At 37.2% G+C, this 14,205-nt stretch overlaps 1 protein-coding gene across 6 annotated transcripts in view; it reads left to right on the top strand.

Annotated features, from left to right (window-relative positions):
• Positions 1 to 14,205, top strand: part of LOC133526503 (adenylate cyclase type 5-like) — a 472,750-nt gene that overhangs the window by 346,965 nt on the left and 111,580 nt on the right. For all 6 annotated transcript variants that reach the window (XM_061863171.1, XM_061863191.1, XM_061863199.1 and 3 more), the window contains exon 11: positions 11,449 to 11,570. In XM_061863171.1, coding sequence (XP_061719155.1) covers positions 11,449 to 11,570 — 122 coding nt within the window. The remainder of the gene's footprint in view (positions 1 to 11,448; positions 11,571 to 14,205) is intronic.

Here is a 14,205-nt window from a genome sequence, read left to right on the forward strand (position 1 = left end):
TTCTCAATGCGTTCGAGCGCCAAACTACCTCGACAGAAATTTTGATGCCTTTCCTTGGTTAACAATCTACTATTGTTATTACTTACATACAATCATTAAGGACTAAGGACTCGCGAACTGTTACGCAAAATCTTACATGTTGGTTTACATCTGTAACAACAAAATCCGTTTTATAAAAATCTCGTGAAAGCCGAGAAGAACAAGTCCAGTAAGTACCTAGACTTAGCTCACGAGATAACCGCCATGTGGGATGTTAATTCGACGATCATTGTCCCGATAGTCGTGTCAGCGAACGGTCTTATAGCGAAGAGTCTCGACCAACACCTTGAGAGACTCTCGCTGTGTGGTTGGATCAAGGGTCAGATGCAGAAGGCGGTGATCTTGGACACGGCGCGGATAGTAACGTCGGTTCCTCTCTCTGCAGCCCCAGTGTTGTCACATCTACCAAATTTTCGGTAGATCTACCTATTTTGCCTGCGTTCTACCTATCTACCTCCCTCAGCCTGAAATCTACCTATTTTTCAAAATGGTACAATTGTAAGCAATTCTCAATACATGAGACGGAACATTACTTAATTTCAACCGAATTTCGATTCGATTTAATGAAAGCTTGCCAAAGAAACAGATTATACAAGCAGGTTTATTACCTACAAACAATGAAAATCCTAACTTTTGTTTCAATTTCTTTAATAAACACGTGTACTAACGTCACAATATTAAAAACTCATAAAGAATTTGAAAATTTCTATACACATTTTTAATCATAAAAACGAACTTGCTATTAAGTGGTACATCTACCTGTTTTTCATTTTAATACCACCCATTTCTACCTATTTTTGCACCCTGTTCTACCACTTCGGCAAAATTGTATGTGACAACACTGTGCAGCCCTGACCACCGGCAGCTTGAGTCCTGCCCTGCTACTGGAGGCATCCTAGGTTAGGTTTTTTGATGATTTCGGCTAGTTAGTTAATTTCTTCCGTGCAAGAGCGATTACGCTCATCACGTCTTTCGTGGCCCACTGATATGTTATAATTATGTTGTTTGTGTAATATCAAAACCGCTGACGGACACAAATCAGTGTTTAGTTTATTATTAATATTAGAACAAAGTATGTTGAAACTTTTGATGGATGTATATAAAGTGGGGAAACCGTGACGGTTGATCATCAACATTTTTAGGGTAACAGTTTTGAATGATTCACGGTTAGTTTCACTAGACTTAAATCGACCGGGATATTAACCGTGATTACCTTTTATATTGTTTTGAGCTCCCGATATTTCGACGCAGTTACATGCATCTTGTTCACGGGTAACTGGAGATAGCGGGTGTCAAAGTTGTGTAGACCGCGCTGCGAGGGTAGACATAATAAAAGCAATATTAACATTAACGAAAATACTCTTGTTTTAAGCTCATTTAGATTATTTTGAAACGTTACTTTAAACACTCGCGGTGGTACGCCATTTTCTTTGGCGCATACTCGTAGATTACATTTCGCAGATGTAACACGTAGGTACTAATGATTACTATGATATATTACTCTTTATCTTGACGACCGGTCTGGCCTAGTGGGTAGTGAACCTGCCTATGAAGCCGATGGTCCCGGGCTCAAATCCTCGTAAGGGCATTTATTCGTGTGATGAGCATGGATATTTGTTCCTGAGTCATGGGTGTTTTCTATGTATTTAAGTATTTATAAATATTTATATATTATATATATCGTTGTCTAAGTACCCTCAACACAAGCCTTATTGAGCTTACTGCGGGACTTAGTCAATTTGTGTAATAATGTTCTTATAATATTTATTATTTATTGATCTCGTAATTATTTTTAGTGTTTTTCTCATATTTAAATAGTATAAGCGCGATTAGATCAAAATTGCTACGAGTACGAGAGTCAAATAGAAGTTTTAATGTCGTCCGTGTCACATATGTAAACCAATTTCAATACACTTGTAAGGAAATATTATCTAGATTCTTCACAGTGTGTATGTAGGCAGAAAATGAACAGTTGCCATAATAGCTTCGCCTCTGGCTAGCTACACAGCTATGCTTATTCTTTAGCTTAGTGACAGACGTCAAACGCCGAAAATGGCGGACACGATTTGTTCTCGATAGCCTGTCTAGTACATTTATGTCAGTGTTCGCGGTAGGCCCTCTGATTTTAATATTTTGCAGTTAGACACTATAATGAAGCAAATATCAGTTTATGGGTGTTCATTTGAATACCATGGTGACGCATTTTGTTTAATAGTGATTTGTGACTGGTGACATCAAAGGGCGACCTGTAGGAGAACATCCGTTCATACGAAGTCCGGACATACAGTTTGCCCGAGTCAACGATAGATCTTCGCTGACGCTTCGGTCAGCTATAGAAAGTTTGCTTAGCAGAAAATCGTATCAAAGTGCTGTCGTTCGATTTGTAGCTGGCCCCGAATGGCTAATCCTTTGTCTATTGTTAAGTAAAACCGCACGTGCTACTGCCTGCATAAGAAATGGTGCGGACTGTATTGAATTACAACTTTTATGAAAATTGCAATAAAATTCAAAATGAACAAATGGTAAAATAATCTGCAATTTCTTATCTGTTCTAATGTTACTGAGTGTCGGCGAGTCGAACGCTACATGGTTATGTTAGACTGGTTAGTCTAAAATGTGTCCTGGAGATGCGTAACAAAGGCGCGTTGACGGAGAGCGCACCTACACTGGTTTTTTTAGCGTTGGACTAGCCCGCGCTCAAGAGTCAACGAACCTTTTTTGCAAGTAGTGGCACGTGCGGTTTTACTTAACAATGGACAAAGGATAAGCCGTTCGGGGCCATATACAAATCGAACAACGATACTTACATAACAGCCTGTACCCGTACCATGAGTCACTGATAGCGTCAAAACTGACATGTACGCTATCGAGTACGTAATTTACTTTCGTAATTCACTTATAAGCGAGTACGAGCGAGATGCATAGAAAGTAAGACGTTCTCGATAGCGTTTGTCAGTGACGAACTGGTGGCAGCCACATTGTATACCTTAAAACAACACAAGAGGCTGTTTTAACATAACCCTTCATAACTTGATAGGGTTACGTACGTGTTCAGCAATTCAGAGACCAAACACCGTGCTCAAACAGCCATTGTTAGCTTTGCCGGTGCCCCGCAATTATAGTTCCATTGTTCGAGACACCCCCTATGCGCGTGCGCGGATTTCAACTCTATTTTGTACAGTGTAGAGTTCCTGGTGTTTGAACTGTGGGAAAAAGTAAACGTGAAATCTTTGTCATACGGTAGTTTCGTGTCTTATGTGTCTCTATTTCAGACAGGGATATATGTAATACAAAAAGCTGGAACTAAAGAACAGTTTCTAAAGTAACCTTAGATTATATACCTTATACCCTTAACTTACAACTTATAACTTACAACTTAGATTTTTTTTTTTTATGAGTTCTTTATTTAACATAATTTAGTACAATGTAATTACTTAATCTAGTTTACATTTCCATCCTAGACAGTAATAACAATAAATTAATACAGTTTAGTGAGCTATAAGCGCTCATTATAAACTTTTTAACAACTTAGTGTTTATACATTGCCATGGGTAAAATCATACTTACACTAAAGCTTAGAACAGCAGCATAACTATTATTACGTTCGCTCAGATATAGCTTACGTTTGTTGCATACATAAAACAACTTAGATTATAACCTTAGATTATATACGATCAACTGGATTTACATCTAATGAAACCTGCTACAATTAAAAACCTCATGGCATCTAGTTTCTTTGCTCCCCTGCCTGCAGAAGATTAGCATAGGTTTAATTTTAATTTATTGATTTAAATAAGAAACAAATTACTTATTTCTTTTCTCATAGCATGTTTTGGCGTTTGTAAAGTCTTTAATTTTGTTATCTACAACACGTGCTAACCTGTAATATGACTACCTTTGTATCCTATCTGTGGAAACCTGTAATTGGCTTCCCTGATACATATTTATGTTAACCTAGTTTTAGTTTATTAAGCTGTTGGTTTTCCGAATAAAAAAAAAAAAAAAAAAATAAAATAAAATAAAATAAAAAAAAATAAAATAAAATAAAATAAAATAAAATAAAATAAAATAAAATAAAATAAAATAAAATAAAATAAAATAAAATAAAATAAAATAAAATAAAATAAAATAAAATAAAATAAAATAAAATAAAATAAAATAAAATAAAATAAAATAAAATAAAATAAAATAAAATAAAATAAAATAAAATAAAATAAAATAAAATAAAATAAAATAAAATATATGTATGAGAGAATTGATCGTGTCGTGTCGGATGGCTTATGGCGCGGCGCGATGGCGATGGGATGGCCACGGTGTGGGTTTTTCATCCGCACGTCAAAGGTAGTGGGCCAGCGATGGTGCGACCCAGGGGTCGTACAAAAAGTGCGGATGACGTCAAACCACTTATAGATGATTTCAAATAGTATTTTTGATTTTCATAAACAATTATCACTTATCATTTATCAACCTCTTTATTAAACGATATCGCCACTTGAAATGAGTAAGTACGTTTTTGACTGACACATTGTCAATCAGATGAACAATAAATTGACTTCGTTATTGTTTAGCTATTGTATCTTCACGATTATATTTAGCTAAAATTTATATTTACTAATGTATAAGAAAACGCTCTAAAATGTCATCTTTACTCGAATATTGTGGCAATATTCCGTTTCTGGAGGTACGTGACAAACACGTATACTGCTCTTGCTGTAATCAAGATATACCAACGAAGGTAAGCAATATTAAAAGACATTTGGAGACAACCAAACATGAAATAATTGATAATAATAATAATTATACCTTATGGTAACAAGTTTCGTGAAATTTATTTTATTCACTACATCACCCCTGTATTCCATGGATTTATTTACGATTATTTTGTTACTTCATTAATACTACTTTGTTACTACATGTCACACGGAAGTTTAAATACAAACTCAAACATCATTCTGTGTGCAAGATTACGTCATTTTTACGTCATTCGCACTTTTTGTCCGACCCCTGGTGCGTACGCATCTACACGTGGCCCATTCTATAGTGCGTGCTTTCAACCATCGTTAGGCCATCTCGCTGGGCCAACTAAAGGAGCTATTAGCTTGAAGAAACTTTACACCTCCAAATTTTATTAGTATTAGTACTCTGACATTGGGGACCATTTACATCTCCAGATTTAATGTGTTTTTAACTATAGAGACTATACATCTCTATTGTATTGTAGTAATTATTTATTTTAAGATTATTATAATGATGTTTATCCAGGTATTGGCTGTTGTATTTATTTATAAATGTTGTTATATATTTTTCATGTCACTATATGGTGTTAGTACTAAAAATGTTATATTGATTTGTAAAAGAGCCCCTGAGGCCTACTTGCAGACTATTTTTTTGAATTTTGAAGCAAACGTTGTGCTTTGTTGGCGAACAGATTTCATAAAAAATGTGACTCAAAATGTAGCCATGTTATGCCGAATATTCGGTATTCGGCCAAAACAATGAGATCTCTAATAAAATTGCTATAAAAACTAGAACTAGCAATAAAATTATGGAAACGGAATAAACCATTTGGCCAAGATGTAATAAAAACAATCCATTAATGAAAATGGGTTCTCGGAAAGCCATTTAACTGGAGTTTCCGTTTCCTGGCCTTAATTAAATTAAATCGTACTTTCCATACTTTGCAATGTAAAAGTGTTCTTCAAGTGGTTTTCAGTTTTGCCTTTGTGAATGTATAGGGAGTAGGGAATGCAATCCCGATCCCGCGGGATCCCGATCTCGCGAGATCCCGTGTAATTTTTCGGGATCAATCCCGACGCATAATATGACGGGATCCCGTTTGGGATTGACGGGATTGGGCGGCAGTCGTCAGCGATGTAACACACGTATTATATCGTAAAGAACCGAACTAAGCAGAGATTAATACGGCAGTATTAAACGAAGATAACTTGCCTCTTTCAATGATTGCAGAAGATTTGAATTTACGTGCTACTGCTGTACAAACTAATATGTCACTTAAAGAGGAATTAGAACAAAATTTGCGAGCATCTAAAAGTCCCTTTACACGTGTATCCACGAGCTTAGACAGATTAGAGTCTGTCATAAAAAATCAAATGGATTTATTTGAGTGTGGAGGAACAAGGGGGAGATTTTTGCTTTTTTCATATAATTGCTTCGACACGCTGTTGCCAACCAGTGTTGAGTCGGAGAGGGCATTCTCAGCAGCTGAGTACATTGCAACGGATGTAAGATGCCGTTTAGCAGATAACACTCTTAATACCCTTTGCTTTTTAAGAAGTCACTTTCAAAATCACTAGTAATACTCTCTAATTCCTTGTTGTTTTGATTCTTATTACAGTTATACTTATTGTTTTGATTACCTTTGTTAATTTCCAAGGAAAACTGATGATGATTTGGTTAATAATATTAAAGAATAAAGGTTTTTGTTTTCTGTCTATTAATACGTTATTTTAATTAACGTCACCATCACAAACATGCCGTTATTATCGTTTTAATTCATTCGAATTTTACTTTTTTTTAAATCTACTCGGGATCCCGAAAATTCCGGGATCCCGCGGGATTGATATTTCTAATCCCGCGGGATCTCGAATTTGCAATCCCGAGTCGGGATTGCATTCACTAATAGGGAGCGTGCATGAACTGTAGGAGGCAGCACAGGAGCCGTCAGATTTTTGGCGCGAGGCGTAAATGTGATGTTTATTGTTCCGATGTAGCCCACAAGATGGCAGCACTTACTATGCACAAGAAAACACGTGACGTGTAAATGTACATGTTTATGGTTCCGATTCAGGCCGATCAGACCCTCCAACGCGTACGGTCCCTATTGTATGACCACGGGTCGAAAAGGGTGTACGGGAAATCTATTTTAATATTATGTAATAGCGGGCGGGCCGGTGAAAAGCGACAAAATTTTGAAACGTAATAAATATAAGCAGGCTAAAGTGGGACTGGGCTGGACTTGTCTGTCGGATGAATGGTGACAGATGGGCCAAAATAGCCAGTAGCTGGCATTCCAGAGTAGTCGTGGCAGAGGCAGACCGAGAAAAAGATGGCGGGACGACTTGGATGCGTTTCAGCGGGACTGGCGGGATCTTGCTCAGCACAGGGAGGATTGGAAAGCGAGAGGGGAGGGCTTTGCCCAGCAGTGGGACACACAAATAGGCTAATAAAAAAGAAGAGCCTCGGTAGAGAGTACCATTTTGTGCTAATAAAAAAATATTGCCTCGGTAAAGAGTACCATTTTGTACCATTTACCGTTGAAACTCCAGGTCCATGGGCTCCCAGCGTGCACAAGTTGTTTGCAGAAATCGCGAAGCGTCTGGTGAGTGTAATCAAAGAGCTGGTGATTATTTCAAGTGTTTTTTTTTTTCTATTTATTTAGAAACAAACAGTCATACACAATTTTTGATCAAGAAATAGACCTATAGTTTCATATGTAGAAATAAAATACAAACAGGTCCGTGGCTATTACAAAAAAACAAAAAGACTTAAATCTGTATTTTATAATAACTAATACTTGAAATATGTAAATCAGTGATTTGATCCGTCTGTAGAAAATACGTTACATATACGTCGTAGTACATTAAATTTAAGCAAATTTAAGTGTTATAGAAATAAAAACTAACTGTAACAAGGTTTGGCAATAAGACGTGCAGAAATAAATACCGAGAAAATTTCATGGGAACCAGTACGTGTCATCCACGATGACGCGCAGATTTGTCAAATCTAACCTTTAATGACATAACAATATGAGTCAAGGCGCGCGTCTTCGTGAATGACACGAGTGATGGGAACTTTGCATTTTTTTTTAATTCTCTTTCACACATTAAGGTAGAAGTACTAGTGCTCGACGCTGCACTAGTACTCGACACGGGCACTTTATGTCAAAGTGACAAGGATTAAGTTCCAATACAGAAAAATCTTCGTTGTTCAAATTTAACCTATATTTTCTATGACATAAAGTGCCCATGTCGGTGACTAGTGCAGCGTCGAACACTAGTACTTTTACCTTACTAGTCTAGTCTATGAATACTTAATACATAAAAAATAAAAAAAATGAAAGGGTATGGCTATTGTTAATACACATCAAATTGCATAAAAATATTTTCTACACTGTTAAAATCCAGAGAGGAAAATGGGGACTACGTTTGTATGGAAAAGCGGCCACGTGAATTCGGTCTTCTTTCCTCTTAATAATCTACATGAAGTTCAAATGCGTCCATCGTAGTTAGGATTGAAACGTAGGGGTACACTGCGTTCGATTCGCACGTCGGTTCGAAGTTTGAGCGAGACAGCGCTATGCGCGTATTATAGTGATATCCCGCTCGTACGTCGGAGTGCGAATCGGACGTGTGCCATGCCCCGTACTCAAACAGGAGCCCATACATTATGCAGAGTTTGGTTGGTAAGCCTGCTGCCGATAGACGTAGACTAAATACAAGGCTAGACTCGGACACTTCCTGCCTCGCACAGCTAAATGAGGGGTATCGTTTTTGTACTCACCAGTTGGCCACTGTAGATGTAGGTCCAGAAAATCAGACCTCAAAATCTTGCTATGCTTATTTAAAAAAAAACTCATTACATTCTAATATACACAAAAGGTAATTTAACATCAAAATTTACAATTTTTTCAATCTGATTAATTGTACATATATTTTAGCTGTCACTTTTTTAGGGTTCCGTACCCAAAGGGTCAAACGGGACCCTATTACTCAGACTTCACTGTCCGTCTGTCTGTCACCAGGCTGTATCTCATGAACCGTGATAGCTAGACAGTTGTAATTTTCACAGATGATATATTTCTATTGCCGCTATAACAACAAATATCTACTAAAAACAGAATAAAATAAATATTTGAGCCCCCTCAAATATTCAGAAGCATTGGCGAAGGTCTCAGTTTCATGTGTCCGTTTGTTCTCCTCTACATGTCGCAATTCTTAACCGATTCTCGTGATATTTTGTGACCAGATTCTATGATTAAATAGTTTTTTTTATCAACCCAGTTTTTTTTTCTAAATGCGGAAATTAGCATAAACGACTTAAACGCCAATAAAATTCAAAATTCAAAATTCATAATTCAAAAATTTATTCTGCAAGTAGGCCTCAAGGGCTCTTTTACAAGTCAATAAAACATTTATAGTAACATCATATAGTGACATGAAAAATACGTAACAACATTTTATAAATACAACAGCCAATACCTGGGTAAACATTACATTATAATAATCTTAAAATAAATAATAAAATAAAATAAATAAATAAAATAAATAAATATAGCATCTATGGCGCTTAAGACCATTGTGATAACAACACAACGAACTATTTATCACTTTCACATTTTCTAAGCTTAAGGTCTACAGCTTAAAGAGCCACTTCTTTTATGGTTAAAGAAATTTATTTTCTCAAAAGAAATTTAACATTTCACTTACCCCGGGACCCGGGTATGTCCTTAAGCTACGTCCAAAAGAGAGGTATGGGCAATGTGAATGTCATCTCGCTTTGTGTGGTAGGGCACAGCACAGCAGATGTCATTCCAGATCTAGAGCAGAGCCCAACTGGGGAAGTACCTCCACCTTACAGAAAACCGCAGCCAAATAACACTTGACCCTACTCATAGTGTTGTGTTCCTGCCGGTGAGTAAGGTTGCCAGAGCTCAACGAGGGGGGTGGGGTTAGGGTCGGCAACGCGCATGTAACTCCTCTGGAGTTGCAGGTGTACATAGGCTACGGAGACTGCTTACCATCAGGCAGGCCGTATGCTTGTTTGCCACCGACGTAGTATATAAAAAAAAATAGAGAAAATACAAGATAATACAAAATATGAGTGAGCATGCAGGTAATTAACAAATTAAAATAACTAATAACTAAAACTAGAACATGTCATTTACGAGCATTACATCTAAAAATAGGCACACGAACATGCTCAATAAAGTAAAGCTGTATATGTACTGTATATAAAATAAACATGTGGGTATGTCCAAATTAAATACAAGCTGCTTATTTTTCACTAACTAAAAACTGTTGCTAAGTAATTTTATCACTTATACTTTAGCCGTATTGCACTTTGAACTCTAAACACATACTTGTTGAGTTGAGTGACAATATTTTGCTTAATAGTGCAATATCTTTTGTTCCCATGTGGAATGTTTGCCAATAGTTTTCGCTTGTAAACATTGTAATTTTTGCACTGTTTAATTTCTTTAGGTAGGCTGTTGTAAAATTGTGCCCCTTCATAACCAATATTTTTTTTTGCCACATTTGGCTCTAGCTGGCTGAAGACAAAAATCGTTAGAATTACGTAGAGGTCGTAAGCCATTTTGTAATTCAGTTGTAAAACTTAGTTGTGAGTGGATTTTGTTATCTAATGTTTTTCGAATCAGTAGACAGGTATTATTAACGTATCTATTCTTGTTTTCATCTAAAAACTGGATTTGGGCGGCCATTGTGCCCTGGAGTCTCGGAATCGGTGAACACTAACTTCTCAATTACTGTTCGGTGGGTTCTAATTACTTAACAAAGGATTCCGTTATAGAAAATATATTAATTGTGATGGTCTGTTAGGTTACAAACTTCATGTTTAAACCGCTGAACTGATTTAGATAGTATTTGTTAGGGAGATAGAGCCCGAGGAAGGACATACGATAAGGTGCGGTCAAAAGTGAATACACTAATGGTGAATATTTATTTTCCTTTTTTTTTACAGTTTTTTAGTACAGTGGAACGTACCACAAGACAATTTATAAATTGTATATACAGATGTCAATCAGAATGAAATAATCAACTCTGGTCAACGTGGGACTCGAACCCACATCTTTGGATTTGTACAAGATAAAATCCGCAACAAGCTTTGTCCAAAACCCTAACACTATTGCCTTCACATTAATCCCCGAGACGACATGTACCCGGTGCAACAGTTCCAAATATACTGGCCGCATTACCGCGCTGTACTGCCAGCGATATTTGTTGGACCAGGTACGAGCCAGAACGGGGACCCAAACCTCGCTATCTTAACCGCTTCCCCAGATTTTTAATAAAAGTACCTGATTCTATTTTATATATATTTATATGTATGTTTATGTATGTCTATTATATTCCTTATATGTGTATGTTTATTCACTGTAATTGTGTGTGTGAATCTAGGCTTCATAACGGTTTAGCAACACCTATTTTTTCGATTAACTTCTCTATTTCCGCTACCCAAAGGTTGTCTGGAAGAGATCGCTTTTTAGCGATAAGACCGCCTGTTGTCTGCCTCTAAATTTAATCAATGGTTTATTTTTCTTGTATATTTTTACTGAGGTGTGCCAATAAAGAGTATTCTATCTATCTATCTATCTATCTATCTATTGATGCTGACAATACAATTACTCCTAACATTTCCACTTGTCCTCAGGAACGCCTCCTGCTGTCAGTTCTCCCGCGTCACGTGGCCATGGAGATGAAGGCAGACATCGCCAGCCAGCCGCGCCAGGAGCAGTTCCACAAGATCTACATCCAGCGATATGAGAACGTCAGGTTAGTCTACATCTTATCCTCAGGAACGACATGGCCTCTTTTCTCATCATGACGTCTCGCCGGCAGACTAGATGGCGTTGATCGCCGCCCTTTCACCGCCGCAAAGCCGCGTTCAGTTTTATGTTTATGCCGTGTCGTACAGCTGCGTTCGTGACCCACAAATGGTCTCGCCGGAAGATCAGCGCTGACTTTTGGGTTAGCATTAATGCTGAGGTGGGACCATTTCGTGGTAAACTATTTATTTATTCTATGTTTCTTTCTTTTGTTATGTTGTTATACTTTTGTATGTCATAGTTTATCACGAATAAATGCTATGATTTCTGATTTCTGAACGCTTGCTGTCAGTGTTGCGTCACGTCGCCATGGAGATGAAGGCAGACATCGCCAGATAGCATTCATGGAAGCTTAACACCACACTACACGTCCTATCGAACGCTCTACTAGCCGCTGACATCTGAGGCTACTTTAGTTTAAATAACTACATTTTGTTAAGCAAATAAGAGGTAAATCGCTATTACGTTTAAGAGATAGTAAGAAACATTCATAAATGTGCCAAAACATCTTAAGTGCATCTAAATATACGTTCTAGAACGGAGCCTAGGGTAAAAATTGTTTTCATGAAGTCACTACATACACTACGATCAATTTTATTGGCCTTTTCCAAGCCCTTTATACAGTCAACAGCATTTAACTCCGTTCATTCCCTAATACAACTTTGTTTAGCCGCTTGGCAAACCTCTAAGGCTAAGCCTATCTGTTATTACATCCAGCAGACAAAGATCGCAATTTACCGCGACAGGGGACAAAGGGATATTTCGCGATGTGAATTTAAGATTGAACGGTTGAGAGTTAAGACCGCTTATTTATTAAGATAGGTGCTCGCTTTGTGGGCATCTTCAGAGAGGGCTCTCGCAAAATTGTAGTTTAAGGGACACCCAACACAAGCGTGTCCCAAGGGTCCGCGTGTAGTCAACTCTATGGCTGCTGCTCGACGCAACGTTGGCGCCACTGCACAGCGACGCCATTTTCCATAGCGCTGACTAGACGCCGATGCTCAAAACCTTAATATTAAACTTTTACACGCTTTAACCAAATGCTATGAGAAATTTTAGATGGAAACCAGACTATAATAACAGGTCCCAAAGGTCTCGATAGAATGTACTTACAAGAAGACATTCAGGAACAATACAAATTACCAAAATAAATCCAAATATCCTCGCTCAGGGATAACTATTACTTAAGTGTCGTAGTTTTATGTCAAAATATGTTTATAAATGGAAGAATAAACCCACACAAAACCAAGTAGATCATTGGCATGAGTAATTGGTATAAGTAGTAAGTAAACCTTAGGTATAAGTAATACAATACAAAGAACGGTATGGATAATCTTGAAAAGAAAATTGGGCAGGATAATAAAATATTTTATAAGATCCCATTCTTATCGTGAGCAGGTGCTCAATATTGTTCAATAGATATTTAAATATCTCACATTGAATACTATTGTAATTTCGGACCCTGTTACTCAATGTGCTGTTATTCATACATATTATTATATTATATTATTATAATCTCTTTATTATCTTACTTCTTAGGTAAGGTTTTTTACAATACGTATTTAAAAGTAAAAGTACCTGGGCGACCGAGCTTAGCTCGGTTATAACTATTTATTGTAATATGGTGGTGTATAGGTGATAATCACAACTACATTTTTTTACTAAATTAAACTCATCTAAAACAATAAAAATTAAAAAAATATATATAAACTTGAACATAAAAAAAAAACAAAAGTTAGCCACCGGGCGGGATTCGAACCCGTAACACTCGTTTAGCAGTCTGCGTCTTAACCCGTTGGACCAGACGGACAGTGGCCGGCAACACGAAATTAGCGACCATATTCTGCGTCGAAAGAAAAACGCATGAAAACTCGAAAACACGCGTTTTCCCAAACATAAGAATAATATAGATAGATTGTATACCGCCAAAAACCCCCATATACCAAATTTCAGCGAAATCGTTAGAGCCGTTTCCGAGATCACAGAAATATATATATATATATACAAGAATTGCTCGTTTAAAGGTATAACATATAAAAACGCAAAACGATACAAAAGATAATAAACTCATTATTAAAAACCTAACCTAGGGTGCCGCCAGCAGCGGGGCAGGGCCCAAGCTGCCGGTGGTCAGGGCCGCAGAGAGAAGAACGGCCGGACTATCCGCGCCGTGTCCAAGATCACCTTCTGCACCTGACCCTTGATCCAAAGCGAGGCCCTCAAGGTGTTGATCGAGACTCTTCGCTATGAGATCGTCGAATCAACATCCCACATTATATTCATTATTAATTTTGAACTTTAAGAAGACCCATTGTAAATTTTGGCGTCAGGTTCCTTGATTTATCTCAGTGATTAGAAAACTCATGAAAGTATTGTTTGGTGAAATGGTTATTTATGGGATCAACTTAATTTTTGTAGTTGCCATTACACGATTGGTTAACTTTTTAGCAGAGGAATTCGTATCAAAGATGTCTCTTATTATACATTTTCATTGTACAGGCAAATGGGATCGATTCAAGCTTCTAAACTTTCCTGAGATTAATCTAAACACACACTTCACACTTCAGTTGTGATATTTATTT

The sequence above is a fragment of the Cydia pomonella genome, chromosome 1, assembly GCF_033807575.1.
Source record: "Cydia pomonella isolate Wapato2018A chromosome 1, ilCydPomo1, whole genome shotgun sequence".
NCBI lineage: Eukaryota > Metazoa > Arthropoda > Insecta > Lepidoptera > Tortricidae > Cydia > Cydia pomonella.